We start from the raw sequence: 17,189 nt of genomic DNA, 5'->3' as shown, positions 1-17,189 counted from the left end.
CCCGGGATTCCTCCGGAGATTCCTCTCGTGATTCATTCTGAGATTTCTCCCAGGATTCGTTTGGTTTCAATTCGAGATTCCTTAAATTTTGCCTGCAGAGATTTATCATGGGATTTCTTCTAGGATTTGTTAAAGAATCATTCATGGACTCCTCCAGATATTCTTCCCGGAATCGCTTCATGGACTGATCCCGGGATTCCTTCAGGAAATTCCCCAGGATTCTGTTGGGATTCTGCCCGTGATTTTTTAGGAGCTACTGCCGATATTCTATACCTCTTTTTTCGTGAAATTATGTTTCTTTTATTGGAATTTGACTATTGACAACACATTTATTCGAAGAATCATCCCAAATAAGATTTTTGTTTTCTCTTTCTAGTCGGGTCCTAGCAAACCCTTAAGATAGAAGGTTGCATTCGTTCACCTTCAACTAGATCGATTTCCTTTTTTATTAACTACGTTTTGGCATCAGCATTCAATTACACAAATTCTAATTGCTTTTCAAAACTTCTGAACGAAAAAAAAAGCTGCAAAATTGCACAGTCAGCATTATACCATAGTCGTTGATATGATTGAGAAACCAATTACAAGGAAAATGCCGGCACATATAAAGTGATTAACCTCTAGAGAGAATGAGAGCGAGTGCTTTTTATTCCACATCACTCACGTATCAGCTAGCCAGACACTCATCGTCCTTCACCATCGATTCACATTACGCAAGCAAATCAATCGTGATGTTCTGCTGACTCTCCTCTGACAGTCCAGTACAGTGACTTCGTTCACCCAGTGGCAATCAACTAGGCTAGACAAAGCTTGGCAAAGCCAATCTCTACGCAGATGGAGCTGTCGCTCAACCTCTGCTCTTCTAACAGCGGAGGTCGCTGACTGTAAATGTTGGGTTTTGTTTGATTTATATCGAAATCGATGGGATTCCGTTCGATCCTTCGGGGTCGAACGGGTGTGGGGGTGCTGAGTGTATAAAGCACGTTCTGTTTTTTCTCTCTCTCTCTGTAGACCGAGCAGAGGACGATGATAAGGATTAGGGATTATTTAAACCGTTTCGGGGTTGCCTCTCCTGACGACAACCTTCACATGATATAACTGAACTGTGCTCCTGACCTGGGATGAAGTAAAGTGCCGGGTGTTTAGTTTGCTTTACACCTGCTTCCAAACCGAGAATTGGTTTGTTCATAGGGTGTTGGAGGGAAAACTTGTGTCCTGTGGATGCGGTTTCGTTGATCCTAGTCAGAATAAAAGCGATTGTTGAAGTTGGGGCTTACCTGAAAGAAGAAGAAACATAGGAAACGATTAAAATGACATAGAAGCTTGTATACAAGTAATGTGTTTCAGAAGTACAACTGAACTAAAACATCTTTCGAGAAATCATACATTTACATGTGACGATATGGCGACCATGACAAATCAACAGAATCGTTAATCAAGTGATTTTTTTCCCATTGAATACATCTGTAAGACATATAGCTTTAGTTTTTGTTTTCAAATGACCCAAACGTGTTATAATTTGAATAACCCTTCATTTTCAATTGTCTCAAATGACCTCATTTAACCTCATCCCAACCCAAGAGCCGATCCCTGAAACAAAGTATACAACCAACCCACGCCGACCGAACCACCTGAAGCAACTGATTTGCCGAGCCGCCTTTTTTCCCACAACACACATCCAACAAAGTAAAAGTTCAAATCGTGCTCCAATCCGGCAGTCATGCCTCCAACATTCGCTCCCCCGTGTGGGGTCTTTGGGTCCTAGCATTAGGTCCAATCCAGATTGCTAGAAATGTGCAGCCACAGCTGCTTAAAAACACGTGAAATCGATTCTCGCTTCTGCCCCTCCCCCTGCTGAAACGACCGCCAACGTCGCGTCAGGAGAAACTTGAACCTCGTCGTTGGTATAATTAAATGCATAAAAGATCAACACGGCTGCGGCTGCGCGCTCGATCGTTCTTCAATGAACGTGCCCGCTGCTAATCGTTTGCCATTCGTGAGAGTCATAAATCGGGAGGAGAAAAATAATGGAACCTTTTGGTGTTCCAATGATTGGTTACATAGAAGGTTAGTCGCACGTGCAACCAGATTGTTTTGTGCCGGGGTGGCTAAGGCAGCGCAGAGATTGCATAATTGCTGCTACATCAGCCAATTGCCATCTTCGTATCCCGGCTAAGCTCGAAAGAAGCGAATGTCATAGAAAATAGGCGTAACTGTAAAATGGTATAAACCCTAATAAGTTCGCTTGCCCGCCTAAGCTATTTCCTTTAGTTCTTATATGGTAGATTAATTCAGAAACTCCAACTAGGAATTCCATCAGGAATGCCTCTTGAAGATTCTTCCATCAACTCCGTCTGTGGATTGTCGTCTAATCATTGATCTAAGAATTTATTCTGTAGATTCCTGCAGTTTATCCCCGGGATTCTTCCAGAAACTCCATCAGTCATCCAAAGCAACCTTAGGCTCTTTCAGGAGCTCCTGCTGTGTATTCTTCCAGAAACTTCAACTAAGGATTCCACCATGGATGCCATCTGTGGATTCCTCAAAATTTCATTTTAGTTTTTTGGGATTCAGGAATTCAGGAAAACTTCTGAAGTACCTCTAGAAGAATCTTTTGGAGCATTCCTAGAAAAAAGTACTGGTAGAAACTCTTGAAGGATTGCTAAAAGATAGTCCTGTAAGATCTCTAGCAGAAACATTTGAATGTTTCGCTCTTCGTCCAAGTTTGCCTAGCCGACGAAGTCAATGCTGCCACCGGCAACACAGAAAAAAAGGATTTTAATTAAAAAAAATAATTGCACCTGGAGTCAAACAACGAACCTCTAGATTGCCAATCCAGCACTCATACCAACTAAGATAGGGAGGTTTCACACCAACAAAAGCGCTGAAATGTCAATAAAAGCTGGCGTTTGCTTAGCCCGTCGTCGCTCGTTTCCAAGGAAAAAAAGGACGACGAAAAATTGGTGGTCGACTATTTATGACTGAGCTTCGTCGTGAAGCCCGCAGTCGGTGACGAAAAGGCTAGTCGTCACACGGCACAGTGTTTTATTTTGCCGATTTCGTGCGCTTTTTTAATAACGTTTCAACCGATGACTTTTGCGATATAGTTTCTTCGGAAAAGTTTCTACATTAGACAAGGCGCATATTTTTACATAAAGAGTTGAATGATCAATCCACCTATAAGTGAGATGAAGAAAATATTTTTTTTTTTCAAAATATGCAGATAGACGTTTCATGTCTTCGGCAAAGTTGTGTAAAATGCAATTTTGAACAACTTTGCGAAGACGCAATAATGCTGAATCTCATACTTTACGAGATATATTGCGTTGTGTGTGCATGACCCCCAGAAATCATATATTTCATCATAACTTTTTAACGGGATTTTTTAGATTTTTTGCGTCTTTTACAAAGTTGTTTGGAATGTAAAACTACATGTTTTTGCTGAACATCAAAAAACGCTAGCTTTTTAAATTACAAAGTTATTTACAAATTACTGATATTTATAGAGTAACTTTGAACTCGTCTAACTGCTTCCGGCGCAAAATGGCGCAGAGAACCGTTTCGAATAATGAAACAACTATATTTCTACTATATCAAAAAATGTGTATTTTTATATGCTCAACAACTTTGCAGAACATGTAAAATATGTAAAAATCATGAATTAAAAGTTATAATAAAAATCAATTTCAGAGTGATTTTAAAATGTTTCTTTTTTCATAATTCGTTAAAATAATCATAGCTTTTTACCAAGATTTTCTACATTTTTTTCATGTTCTAGAAAGTTGTTGAGCATATAAAAATACACAATTTTGCAGAACATTGCGACATTCTATCTCGTTAAATGAAGAAGTTATTAAATAATTTCAATATTTGATAATTGTTTGTTTATTTACAATAAAACATAAAGAATACACTTGTATTCAAAAGTTCAAGCCATTTTGATATAGTAGAAATATAGTTGTTTCATTATTCGAAACTGTTCTCTGCGCCATTTTGCGCCGAAAAAAGTAACACGAGTTCAAAGTTACTCTATAAAAATCAGTATTTTGTAAATAACTTTGTTATTTCAAAAGCTAGCGATTTTCGATGTTCAGCTAAAACATGTATTTTTACATCCCAAACAACTTTGTAGAAGACGCAAAAAATCTAAAAAATCCCGTTGAAAAGTTATGATGAAATATATGATTTCTAGGGGTCATGCACATACAACGCAATATATCTCGTAAAGTATGAGATTCAGCATTAAAGCGTCTTTGACAAAGTTGTTCAAAATTGCATTTTGCACAACTTTGCCGAAGACACCAAACGTCCATCTGCATTTTTCGAAAAAATATTTTTTTTCATCTCAATTCTAGGTGGATTGATCATTCAACTCTTTATGTCAAAAGAAGCGCCTTGTCTAATGTAGAAACTTCTCCGAAGAAACTATATCGCTAAAATCATCGGTTGAAACGTTATTAAAAAAGCGCACGAAATCGGCAAAATAAAACACTGTGCACGGTGTCAAAATTTCGATTATTATCGAACATTCATGTACCTCGGATTTTTCTTCGAAAATGATTAGAATTTGGGCTATATATGCATAATCGGAAAACTAAAAAATATTTCATGGGTAAAAATTTTTCCAAACACATTTTTTTTATCTGTACTAACGAGATTTTAAGCCTTAGGCTACTTCATCTCGAGACACACTTCCCTTCCGAAGTAAGAACTAACAATTTGTGAGTTTGTCGGGAGTGGGATTCGATCCCAGGTCCTCGGCGTGATAGTCAAGTGATCTAACCACCCCACCAGGTCCGCTCCCGAAACACATTTTGTATGGGACGTTTTTTGGGCTAAAATAGTAATTATTGATTTTTAGTATGGAAAATAGCTTAAAACTCATCTTACTAAAATTTTTCCCGATAGATTATTTTCAAATTTTGCATTTATTAATTATAGCCGAAATTCTAACATTCTATGAAGAAAAATCCGAGGTACATGAAAGTTCGATAAAAATCAAAATTTTCACACCGTGCGTCACCGTTGTTCTTTAGGACGAATATTGTTTTATTGTTATCTTCACGCTGTGGTGACGTGAAGGACGATTGTCAACCCTCGGAAGAAGCTCCCAATGGGAATTGCTAAAATAATTCAAAGGAAAATTTAAAAAAAATGATGTTTCCAAAAGAATCGAAAAAGGAATTTGAAAACGGAATTTTTGAAACAATTTCCAAAATACGACTCGTCAAACTCCCAATAAGATGCCGCAGAAATTCAAAAAAAAATGCAAAAATAACTTCTATTATTTATTAATTCTAAAAAATGCCAAAATAACTTCTTAAAAAGCTTTTAAATAAACACAAAAAAAACTTTCATCAGAATTTACAAAAAAATTCCTAAATAAATGTTCTAAGGAAACATAAATTTCGAAAGAAATTCCTACAGAAACTTTAAAAAAGAAGCCGACATTTTCGAAATTGAGAAATTCTCGAAAAAAAAATCTTGTATAAATATGCCGAAGTAATCCTCAATGCAGTTATCAATGGAATTGCAGAAGAAATTTCCAAATAAATTGCCAAAAAATGTCTAAAAGTAATAATCAAACAAGTTCCCAAAGTAGTAATTGAAGAAGTTTCCAAAAGAATTGCCTGAGAAACGTACAATTACCAATGAAATTTCCTATGAAATTTTTCAATCAAGTTCCAAAGGAATTGCCGAAGAATTTACAATAAAAAACTGCTGCAAAGATACCTAATAACCTAATTGAAAAAAAACACGAGACATTTTTGGACAAAAAATAGTATAAGAATGTTACAGGAGGAATTCATAAAAACTGCTTGCTGAAGGAATTTTAAAGCAATGCCCGGAAAATTTCTCAAAAAAATGCCACTGGAATTCCAAATTACTCAAATAAATTTCCAGTGAAATAGGTAATTGAAGAAAATTTCAAAAAAAGGTTAGTTGCTGAATAAAGTACCAAAGCTATTTCTACAAAAATTGCTAGAGACACCAAAAAGAACACTTTTTGAGCAATTTTCATATTCGTGTTTTATTTTCTCCAATTCTCAATAAGATAATTAGACATTAAGTGAGTCCCTTAAAAAGAACTGCTGTTCCACTGGGACATCACGCCCTTTCCATCTCATAATTATATGTTTTTTTTATTAGTTTCTTATTTGTTTGATCTCAGCTCATTTTTTTTCCTATTCACTTGTATTTGTTGTTTGCTGCTCAGATTGAGCTGAGATAGTTGCATCCACTACCAGAAGCCTACGTGCTAGTCTTTTGGTGTGGGGAAGAGTGGCGGGTACGCAAAAAAAAAACTTGGAAAAATATTACGTAAAAAGTATAAGAAGATTGGGTAAATAAAATGACTGTGAAAGTCCTAAAACGATTGGCAAATGAATTTATGATGATTTTTTTAAGGACATTGTTATATTAACTGCAAAATAAATTATAGAAACGGTTTCCGAAGGAATTGCTAAAGAAGTTTTCGAAGTAATTGTCAATAAAATTTTCAAAGAATGCACCATTTTTTTTTTTAATAAAAATCTAGATGTACAGTAACTTCACACTGATGAATCACCTACGGTTCATGAATCAGCTGGTTTAAAATGGCAAAATCACAAGGTAACTTATCACAAAACTTCTGAAAAGTATTTTCACTGGACAAATCCTTGTGTAAATTAATTTCAAATTACCTTTTAGAATTTTTTGAGGAATATTTTTCGTCGATTTCTCTGGAATATCTTTTGACCATTCACGTGGGTATTTCTGAGTATTATTTAGACATTTTCATTGCATATTTAGAAGCTTTCATTTAGAATTGCAGAAAGGCCTAACAAAGGAATAAAAAACACGATTTCAAAAAAATTGAAAAAAAAATGTTTTAAAACGAATTCCAAAGATAGCTTATAAGCAGAGATGCCAGATATACAGATTTTTCTGTATTGTACAGATTTTTAGAAGTCGATACAGACAGAATACAGAGTACACAAAATACATATTTCAAGAAAATCATACATATTTTCCCTTCAAATTTATGCAATCGCGCCTAATGAAAAGTAGAATTAAAACAATTATTATAGAGGTCTCGATTTGAAAACCGCAAAATCCACCTCAAGTCATTTGAAATCCGCGCCAACATCATCAAATCCATCAATTTCACATAAAGGCATTTTTTTGCAGAGGATGCCAACTGTAAATATGACCAATAAATGAACTTTTTTTGTTGCATTCCAGATAAAAAGCATTTCTATATAGATTATATCATTATAGATTGGTGTTTAAACATTTCCTTTCCATGGCAATTTTTGCATCAAAAAAGTGCATGAAACTCGATTGGGCACCGAATAAATAACAGCAACAGTTTCTAAGAGCGAAAAGCAACTTTTGGAATAATTTGTGGAAAAAATTGTAGTAGATATCCTGAAGAATGGACTGAAGTAAACGAACTTATAACAGAATTTCATGTAACTGCTAATATCTTGTTTGAGAGATTTACGTAAAAAAATTCCGGTCATTTTTTTTTTCGTATATACAGTACTATCTGCAATCGCAATTTCCGGCAAATTTCATTTTTATTTACTTGTTGTTTCTTCAGAGAATGTTTAAGGAATAGGAAGAATATCAGAATAAATTTCTGGAAATATTCTGAACAAATAAATGTAGAAATGTGTAAATTCGTGAAAATCTCATTATATGAGTATCTACCTCCACTCCCTTAATTTACGTGGCGATTTCAAAAAAAAATTTAAACCTTTTCTGAATGCATAAAGAAAATCCAGCAGGTTGAAAACATATTGCTAGAAACCTTCCATAACTAATATTACATTCATTCAAAACTCGAGGAATGAAAGACATGAAAACATCCAGGAGATTCTTTAACTATCATATAGTGTAACTCTCGCGGAATGGGAAGGAATTCTCATTTACTTCTTAAGTCTCCATTAAAACCTTCAAAGACATCGCCAGAAATTCCTTAGGGATTCCTTCAGTATTGAATCATTTTTTTTCCGAAATTTTCGTAGAAAGAAGCAAAATCCCTACAATATTGTTGCAAAAGTTTGTGCATGTATTCCGTCATGTTCTTCCTCAAACATTTCTAAAAGAATTTCTCAGGATTTTCTCGTGGAGTATTCTTTTGGGATTTCTCCAAAAAATTGTCTGGAAATTGCACAAGAACTTCTTTTAGAAACTACTCCAGGGAGTTTCCAGGAATTCCTGCTAAGATTTCTTCTAATGAGCAATTCTCATTTCTTAAAGAAATCATTGCACGAATTTCTGAAGGAATCATTGGAATATTTTTTGTAGAAACCACTGGACGAATATGTAAAAGATTGTTTGAGATAATTTCTGTAACAATTCCTGCATTAAACTTTGGAGGAATTCTCAGAGAAATTCCCGAAGGATTTTCTAAACGAATCATAAAAACATTCTAAAGTTATCCCTGGCGAAGTTTCAGAAGAAGACCATGGAAATTTACCAGTAAGAATTCTTGGAGAAATTTCTGAAAAAGCCCTTGAGAAATTTCCTAAAGAATCCCTAGAAAAAATTATGATAAAACCGATAGAGGAGTTTTTGAAATTAAATCTTTGTAAATTGTAAGACTAAATTAAGAGATGAACCAGCATAGGGCTGAAAATCTTCATAATAAAGTAATAATAATAATAATACTAATAAGACTGAATTTCTGGAGTAATTTTTGAAGGAATCTGTGAAGCAATTTTAGAAACTTAGAAACTCATAGAAGATTCTTAATGGATTTTTGGACAAATTCATGGAGGTATCTCATAATGATTTTATGAAGGAATCTCCAGATAAATTTATTGGGTAATCCATGGAAGAATTTCTGATGAAAACTTTGGAAATATTGTGGAAGATTTTATGAAAAAATCCTTAAAGGAATTATTGAACTTTTGATTTACTGAAGGAATCGCTGAAAATATTAATGATTGAATCCAATGATGATTTTCTGAAATACTTCTTAAATAGATTTCTGGAAGAAACTATGTAGGAATGACCCAACATGGATCGCAGTCGGCCCATCAATATCGACGATTTTCTTAGCATTGATTGCGACACTGCACAACTCGGTTCTCAAAGCAATTTATGAGTTAATCGTCGAAGCAATTAGAAAAGAATTGCCGAAGTTTTTTTTTAGGGAAATTCTCAAAAAGAATTGCAGAAGGAATTAACGAAAAAGTTCCCAAAGTAATGGTCAAAGAAGTTGCCAAAATAATTACCTGGGAATTTTTCAAAGGAATTGCTGATGAAATTTTCGAATCAAGTTCCCAAGCAATTGCGGCAGAAATTCCCGAAGAATGCTGGAAGAATCCTCATAAGAATTACAGCAGGAACTTTTCATTTCGAATAAATCATCAAAGGCAGCCGAAGAAATTCGCAAAGGTGTTGATGGAGAAACTCCAAAACAAAGTGTGAAAAAATTAAAGAATATCTGAATCAATATAAAGAAAGCATAGAAAAAAATCCCAAAACGATTGGGGAAGTTATATCAGAAAAAAAATGTTTATAGAACTGCTCTTGTGACGGCAAACACCTCTAACGTCCAAAATATGTAGCTATAGTACCTATTTAGTACTCATGATTTACATCGAACCGGCTGAACTGACCACGGTGCTTGACAAAAGAGAAGAATGTAGCTACGAATAAAAAAAGGGTAAATAGTCGTATATATGCTAACGTATAAACGTATGAAATCCCAAAATAATGATAATAAAAACATGAAATCGTTTGTTTTGAGCAGGATGAAATAAGCAGCACCCTGATGAACAAATGGAATGGTTTATTTGTTTGTTTATTTATTTGTTTTCGAGGTTCTTTTGGAATTACGCGAGATTATGTTTTATTTCATCAAAGTAAAGCGATTTTTTTAGATTTTACGAAACGAATCGAAACTCAAAATAGTATATGTCCGCCAGCTTGAGTCTGTGGAATTCCACAGAATTATGTTCTGTGGTGCTATTGGTTAATCATTTGATGTGGATCATAACCTTATTAAAAGCTTTGAAATCTTCGAAATCCTTGAACTGACCAAGGAACATAATCCATGAAACTTTAAAAAAGAAGACCTAATTGAACAGTTATCCACAATGCCTGAAATTTGTAAAAGCCATATCAAAGGGCAATAGCAAATTTGAGAAACTTGAGATCCACACTCTTTTTTTTACATCTGCTTCGAACATCGTGAACCAGGTGCCACAAACCAACAATAACTGATGCGTGTAGTCCAGTCAGTGGAATCTTCTTGAGACTATTGGACCCGTTTGAATGGACATCGAGTAGCATACGGATGAATTACATTTAAATTTTATGCAAACCAAAACAAACACGCTCCCATATAGCTTCTCCCACGTTTCCGAGGAGAGTTCCATTCTCGTTAAAAATGCGCACAAGGAAGGGGAGACCCCTTCCCAAGCCCAGCAAGCGAGACAACTCTCGCCGTCTCAAGTTTGTTTATTTTTCATTTGATGACACACTGCATACCATTACTAGACTGACTGGACGCTACAACAAGTGAGCACCAGCAAGCGAGGGTCCAGATGGTGCATAACTATAGAGGGGACAGTCAGTGCTTGCTTGTCTGGCCCCATCAAGTTGAAGATGACCTCTGCTGGGTGTTTTCCACTTGTCCAGATGCTGTTGAATTATGCATGCAGTACTACAGTAACGGCAGAAGCTACTGCGCTTATGGTATAACGATGCAGATCGCAGTTCCCGAGGCCGAGAACAGGTCCGAGTTGTATGCTTTCGCTTATTTGGGTCATTCCCGGGTGAACACAGAGGGGCAAAACCCGTGTAGGAAGGTCAAAAATTAATTTAGATAAAAGAACAATTGACAAAATATGAAGGAAATAAAACATTTGAAAAGTACAAAAATAACTTAACCTATACATTTTAGATAGAAGTTAGGCAGAGCACTATTCTTTGAAATCATCCAAACCAAACCAAAACATCGAGAGTATCTGAGCAAATTGTATTATATTTTGAACATTATCCTACTGTGAAGAAGAATGAAGGTTTTTTCTGCAACCACCATTCATAATTCATGAATTTCTCTACTTATGGGAAATGTCCTTTTTGCCCCGACGATTGTTACTTTCCTTGGAGATTCCCATTCAATTACCCGGAATGGGACACCACTAACCATAACCATATACAATTTTCCTTCGCAAAACCCAATTTTCTGGGTGACACATTTCACCGCCCAGCCCATCGACTCCCCAACGACGACGACGAGCACATCACAAATGTTCCATCATAAAACATCATACGGCGGCATAACCCCGTCCGGTGGCCGAGCCCCACTCGGCTGGCCATCATAACACCGAGTTCCAATGACCCTCCTAAAATCAGCAATCCGTGACTGATTCAAGCCCATCAAGCTCATTAAATTGATTGGAAGAAATTGCTGCAGCGTTTTGTTACCCTGCTCGGCTCGTCGGCCTTCAACCTGACGGGAAACCTCCCTCGCATTCCCCAACCCCATCCATATCAAGTTCTCGAAAGGCTCATCTGGTTTGGTCTGGGAAGTTCTAACGCAAAAGTTGAAACGGCGAAACGAGCGCAAAGATGAAGAAATAAAACAATCATCATTGTGATGCTGCTGCTCTGGTGGACCGCCGCCGTTTTTCTTTATACCGCACTGCGTGATGACCAGAGTCCGTGCTTCCGATTCGGACTCTTACCTCGATGCTGAGCCAAACGATACGGTGGATGCAACTGGAAGACGAGAAAATGACCGAAGTCGTAGTCGTCGTCGTCGTCGTCTTCATCATCATCTTCATCGTAATAATAATCTGCTTCGGCAGCGCCGGTGATCTCGTTCTGAGATGGGCTGTTCAGTGCGGTCTTTAGCACTTGCTCTGTTGAACTATTACTTCTCATGGTAGTTATCGTTTTGATGTTGATTAAACATAAAGCTGGTCGGGAAATTAAGCCATATAAAAGGGGTTTCCATTGACGTGATTTGAACCGGTTCCACTCGAGTATTTGCATGTGAAAGGCTTTATTGACCACATCTTAAATATGCCCTGAACCCATAAAAATAAAATAATTAACATATGAGTACTGTTAATTGTTGCTTTTAAATAAAGTTTACAACCATAAGTATTGATACACTCTTCATGAACATTACACAGCTCTAGATGCACTGGAAGGTTTCAGGTCGTCCAAACTGTCCTAAAGCTCAGACCTCAGCCAGCAGGAACGGTAGTTGTATTTGTTGCGGTAAAGGCTGCGTAACGCGTCATGCAGCCCCAACATTAGCCAATCTTCAACAACTCCTATCCCTACCTTATCTTGACACCGGTGGAGCTGTGAGTAACCTCATGGAAAGTTTCCAGTTCCCAAGTAGAGCGCTCAAGTACTTCAGCATGGTTCCGAAGGATGTGAAGAATAATAAAATGGACAAATCCTACAGGAGTTCCTTGTGGGATTCATCCTTGTGGAATTCCTTAAATAGTTTCTTCTGGGAATGCCCCAGTTTTTTTTTGTTATGCTTCTGAAATTCTTCCAGTATTTCCTTCAGGAGCTCCTCAAATCGTTTCTTTGGGGATTTCTACAGCAGTTCCTTTTGAGATTCTTCCAGAACAGTTTTCTAGGTTTCCTCCAAGAGTTCTCCCAGAATTGCTTCTGTGATACTTCTGAGAAATGATTCTGAAATTGTCTCAAACAGTTTCCAAAATTTATAGAAATTCCTCCATAATAACCCTGAGAATTTCTTCAGAATCTACACAGTACTCTTTCCAGAAGTACTCCGGAAAGTCCTTCAGGAGTTCCTCGAGAATTCCTCGAGAATTCCTCTAGGAATTTCTAGGATATTGCAACAGAAATTCTCAGGGATGCCTCGATGGTTTCCCAGGGAAAACTTCCAAGAACTAAACGGAATATTTCTAGAAATTTTTGGCCAAAACCCCTCCAGGATTTCCAGGAAATTCCTCCACGGTAATTCCTTCATAAATGATTCTAAAATTCTCTCTAGGATGTCCACGCAATATATTTTAGGACTTCAAGATTTCCCCAAAAAGTTCTCTAGTAATAATGCCCGGAAACTCATCCAGCAGTTTTTTGAAATATTTGCACAAGTTACTCACACAAAAAATCATCAAGAGTTCCCCGAGATCTTCTCCAGGAGTTTCCTGAGAACTCCTGCAGGAATGACCTGAGAATTCCTGTAGAAGTTCCCCGGCAATTTTTCCAGGAGCTCCCCGGTAATTCCTCTAAGAATTCTCCGGGAATACCTCCAGAAGTTCCCTGGGATTTTTTCCAGAAGTTTCCCGGAAATTTCTCCTGGTGTTTTCTGGGCATTTCTCCAATTCTCGAAGAACTGAATTACTTCATGAGTTCTCCAGGAATTCCTCCATAAATTTTCCGAGAATACATCCAGGAGTTCCCACAGGAATTTCCGAAAAGGATTCCCGGAAATTTCTGCTGAAATTCCCAAAAATTCTTGCAGGAGTTCCTTAAGAATTCCTCTTGGATCTCCCAGGAAATTCTTCCAAGATTTCCCCGCAAATTGATCCAGGATTCCTCCAAGAGTTCAGCGGGAATTACTGTATTAGTTCACCGGGAATTTCCCCAGGAGTTCCCCAGAAATTCCTCCAAAAAATCTCCGAGAATATCTGAAGGAGTTCCTCGGAAGTTCCTCTAGGAGTTCTCCGAGAATTCCCTCAGGAGTTCTCCGGGAATTCCTCCAGGAAGTCACCAGAAATTCCTCCTGGAGTTCCTCAGGAATTCTTCAAGGAGTTCCACAGGAATTCCTCCAGGAGTTCTTCGGGACATCCACCAGAAACTTCTTAGGAATTCCTCGGGAATTCCTCAGGAATTCCTCCAGGAAATTCCTCAGGAATTTCTCGGAGATTCCTTAGAAATTCTTCCATGAGTTCTTCTGGAAGAATTTTTAGAAACTCCTGGAGATATTTCCGAGGAGCTTCAGAATAAATTCATGTAAAACTTCTGCAGGATTGCCCAAGTACCTCATGGAGAACTTTCCAAGCATTTTCTAGAAGAAATCCCGAAGGAACGCCCGACGAACTCCTGGAGGTATTCGAGGAACTCCTTGAGAAATTCCCAGAGAGCTTCCTAGGGGAATTTTGAAGTGGAATTCCGGAGGAAATTATAAAACATATTCCTAGGATCTTCTGGAAAAGTTGCACGGAATCTCCTGGGAACATTGCTAAGGAACTTCTGGAGAGATTCCCAGAGAAGTCCTGGAGATCTTTCCGAGAAATTTCAGAATCATTCCTTAATGTATTCCCGTGAAACTCCTGAAGGAATTCCCGAGGAGCTCTTGGGGAAATTTCCGAAGAACTCTGATGGAATTCTCGTGTAACTTTTTGAGGTACTCCCGAGTAACTCCTGGTGAAATTTCTATGGAGCACCTTGAAGAATTCACATGAAACTTTTGAAGGAGAAATTCTCGAATAAATGTTGAAGGAATCCTCAAAGTACTTCTGCAGAAATTAGCGGGGAACTCCTGGAGAAATTTCCTGAGAACTCGTGGAGAAATTTTCGAGGAAATTCTAGAGGAATCCTCAAGTAACTTCTGAAAAAAAATGCCAAGCAACTCCCGGAAAAAATCCCAAAGACCTTTCAAAGAAAATCCTTGAGGAATTTCAATGGAGCTCCTGAAGGAATTTCCTGAACTTCTGAAAAAAAAAACACCTAGAATAATTATATAGAAGAAGTCTTCTGCAGAAACTCCCGGCAACTCCTGAAAGCATTTCCTGGGAGCTGCTGGAATGAATGCCGTGGAACTCCTGAAGAAATTTCAGAGAAACTTCTGGAGGAAATCCCGTAGAACTTCTGGAGAAATTCCCGTGGACCTTCTGGAGGTACTCTCGAGGAACTCTTGTAGGAATTTCCAATAAGCTCCTTGAGGAATTCTCGTGAAACTCTTTGAGGAATTGTAGATATTCCTGCAGGAATTCTCGATCAACTTCTAGAAAAATTCCAAAAAAAAAAACTCCTGCACCATTTTCCGAAGAGCTCCAGGAGGAATTTTCAAGGAACTGCTGAAGGAATTCTCGAGTCACTCCTGGAGAAATTCCCGAGGAATTCCTGGAGAAATTTCCGAGAAACTCTTTGAGGATTTCCATGAAACTCCTACCCAGAGGATTTCCCAAGGAACTTCTGGATAAATCCCTGATGAACATCTGGAGATATTCTCGGGGAAAGTTTGGATGAATTCCTTAGTAAATAACTTCTTGTGGTACTTTGGCAGATTCAGCATCAAAGCACGGCAGATCTTCCAGATCTTTGGCGACCGCTGCCCAAGCCAAGACATCAAGATCATTCTAGGGGACCTAAACGATTGGTAGGCCAGCGGGGGAAATCCAGACCTACCATCGGAAGGTATTCATTGATTACGACAAAGCCTTCGACCGTCTGAATTACGAAAGCATGTGGGAGCCCTCAGGCGCAAGGGTGTCCCTGAGAAAATCATCGGCCTCATCGAAGCACAGTACAAGGCATTTTCGATGTATACTATCACCGCTAATGTTCCTCATCGTAATCGACGAGATCCTGGTAGGTGCGATTGATCGTGAACCAAATCGTGGGTTACTGTGGCAGCCCATTATCATGTAGCACCTAAATGACTTCGAATTGGTTTATGACGTTGCTCTCCTAGCCATACGCCAGTGAAACTTGGTGTGTATCAGTGGAGAACACTCAATGGCTGCATGTGTTCATCAATACATGCCGTCGGTATATAATGTGTGCATGGTGGCCTAACAATTGAATCTCCATCGTCGACATCATCAAAAGCTGATTGCGACAGAAATTCGGGAGCAAAAATGGAAGTGGGTCGGCCACACTCTACGCAGGGGCGAAACGAAATCCGCAAGCATGCGTTAGATTGGAACCCAGAAGGACATCGCGCCAGAGGCTCATGGCGGCTTACAACGCATGGATTTCACCGCATCCAAGAACATGGTCATTCGTATCACCTTTTCCCGACACAGCCCATCATTACACCTGGAGCACGACAATACTTAGATGAAATCGTAAATCGACAACGTTCTGATTGATGGACAGCATTTCTCCGACATCATCCACGTCAAGACCTTGTGGAGCTAACATCGACTCCGACAACTACTTACACACCAAAAATCGAATAAGGGTTTCAGCAAAATTTTGCTGAATTTTGCCGAGCTGAAGGTTTCAGCAAAAATTTGCTGAAATTCAGCAAAATTTTGCTGATATGTTCAGTAAACTGTGCTGATCACCAGTAACGTTTTGCTGAAAGTTCAGCAAAAAATTTTGCTGGACCCTTCAGCTTGGCAAAATTCAGCAAAATATTGCTGAAACCGTTTGGTATGTAGTGATTATCAAACTGCACCCACAACTTTATCAACAATTCACGATACCGGTGACCGCCACGGTACAACCTAGAGCGACTGAAAAAACCGCGTGGTACCTCAGCATACGCGCAGGCATTGCCTAGTGAGCTCTGTGTGGCCCCTCTAGAGTCTAGAGTATTTCTGGAGTATCTACAGTTTAAGCAATCATCAACGATGCAGTCGAGAGCACCATCGGGTACGTGGACGGGGACGAGGGAACGAATGGTTCGACGAGGAGTGCTGAGCGGTTTTGAAGAATAAGAACACAGCGCGGGCGGTAATGCTGCAGCAAGGCTCCGGCAGAACATGAAAAGTTACAAACAGAAGCGGATACAGCAGACCCGTCTTATCCGGGAGAAAAAGGGCCGCTTGGAAAAAGCGGAGCGCGAACGAATGGGACTGCTGTGCCGTGCATAAGTTCTACCATAGGTTCAACGCATATCGAAAAGGCTACCTGCTGCGAGCTGAAATGTGCAGGGATAAGAATGGGAGCATATTGACGGACAGACGTGAGATGGTTTTAAGGTGGAAACGGTACTACGATAGACACTTGAATGGTAGAAGAAGCGCAGACATCAAGGACCAAGACACCGAGAGAAATTACTACGCATTACAGCGGGGAACAACAATGAGCTAACTCCTACTTTGAGGGAAGTTAAGGATGGAATTCAGCAGCTCAAGAACGATGCTGAATCCTCTTGAAATATCGCGAATACCAGATTCCAGAGCACCACCTGTTCATCGGCTTCAAAGCGGCTGTTAGGTATTAGGAAAATTGTGTCACCCTAATTGGCACTCATTACCATACACCAGTTGATCTTGTTTCTCCTGGAGAGTTTGCTA

General features: G+C 38.5%; 1 protein-coding gene across 1 annotated transcript in view; it reads right to left on the bottom strand.

Annotated features, from left to right (window-relative positions):
* Positions 1-1,223: 1,223 nt before the first annotated feature.
* The window catches only part of LOC134285461 (sterile alpha motif domain-containing protein 5-like), a 445,200-nt gene continuing 429,234 nt past the window's right edge, over positions 1,224-17,189 (bottom strand). Inside the window, exon 3 of the mRNA XM_062846215.1 lies at positions 1,224-1,277. Coding sequence (XP_062702199.1) covers positions 1,239-1,277 — 39 coding nt within the window. The 3' untranslated portion in view covers positions 1,224-1,238. The remainder of the gene's footprint in view (positions 1,278-17,189) is intronic.

The sequence above is a fragment of the Aedes albopictus genome, chromosome 1 (genome assembly GCF_035046485.1).
Source record: "Aedes albopictus strain Foshan chromosome 1, AalbF5, whole genome shotgun sequence".
Classification (NCBI taxonomy): Eukaryota; Metazoa; Arthropoda; class Insecta; order Diptera; family Culicidae; genus Aedes; species Aedes albopictus.
This window is presented reverse-complemented; position numbering and strand designations above follow the sequence as displayed.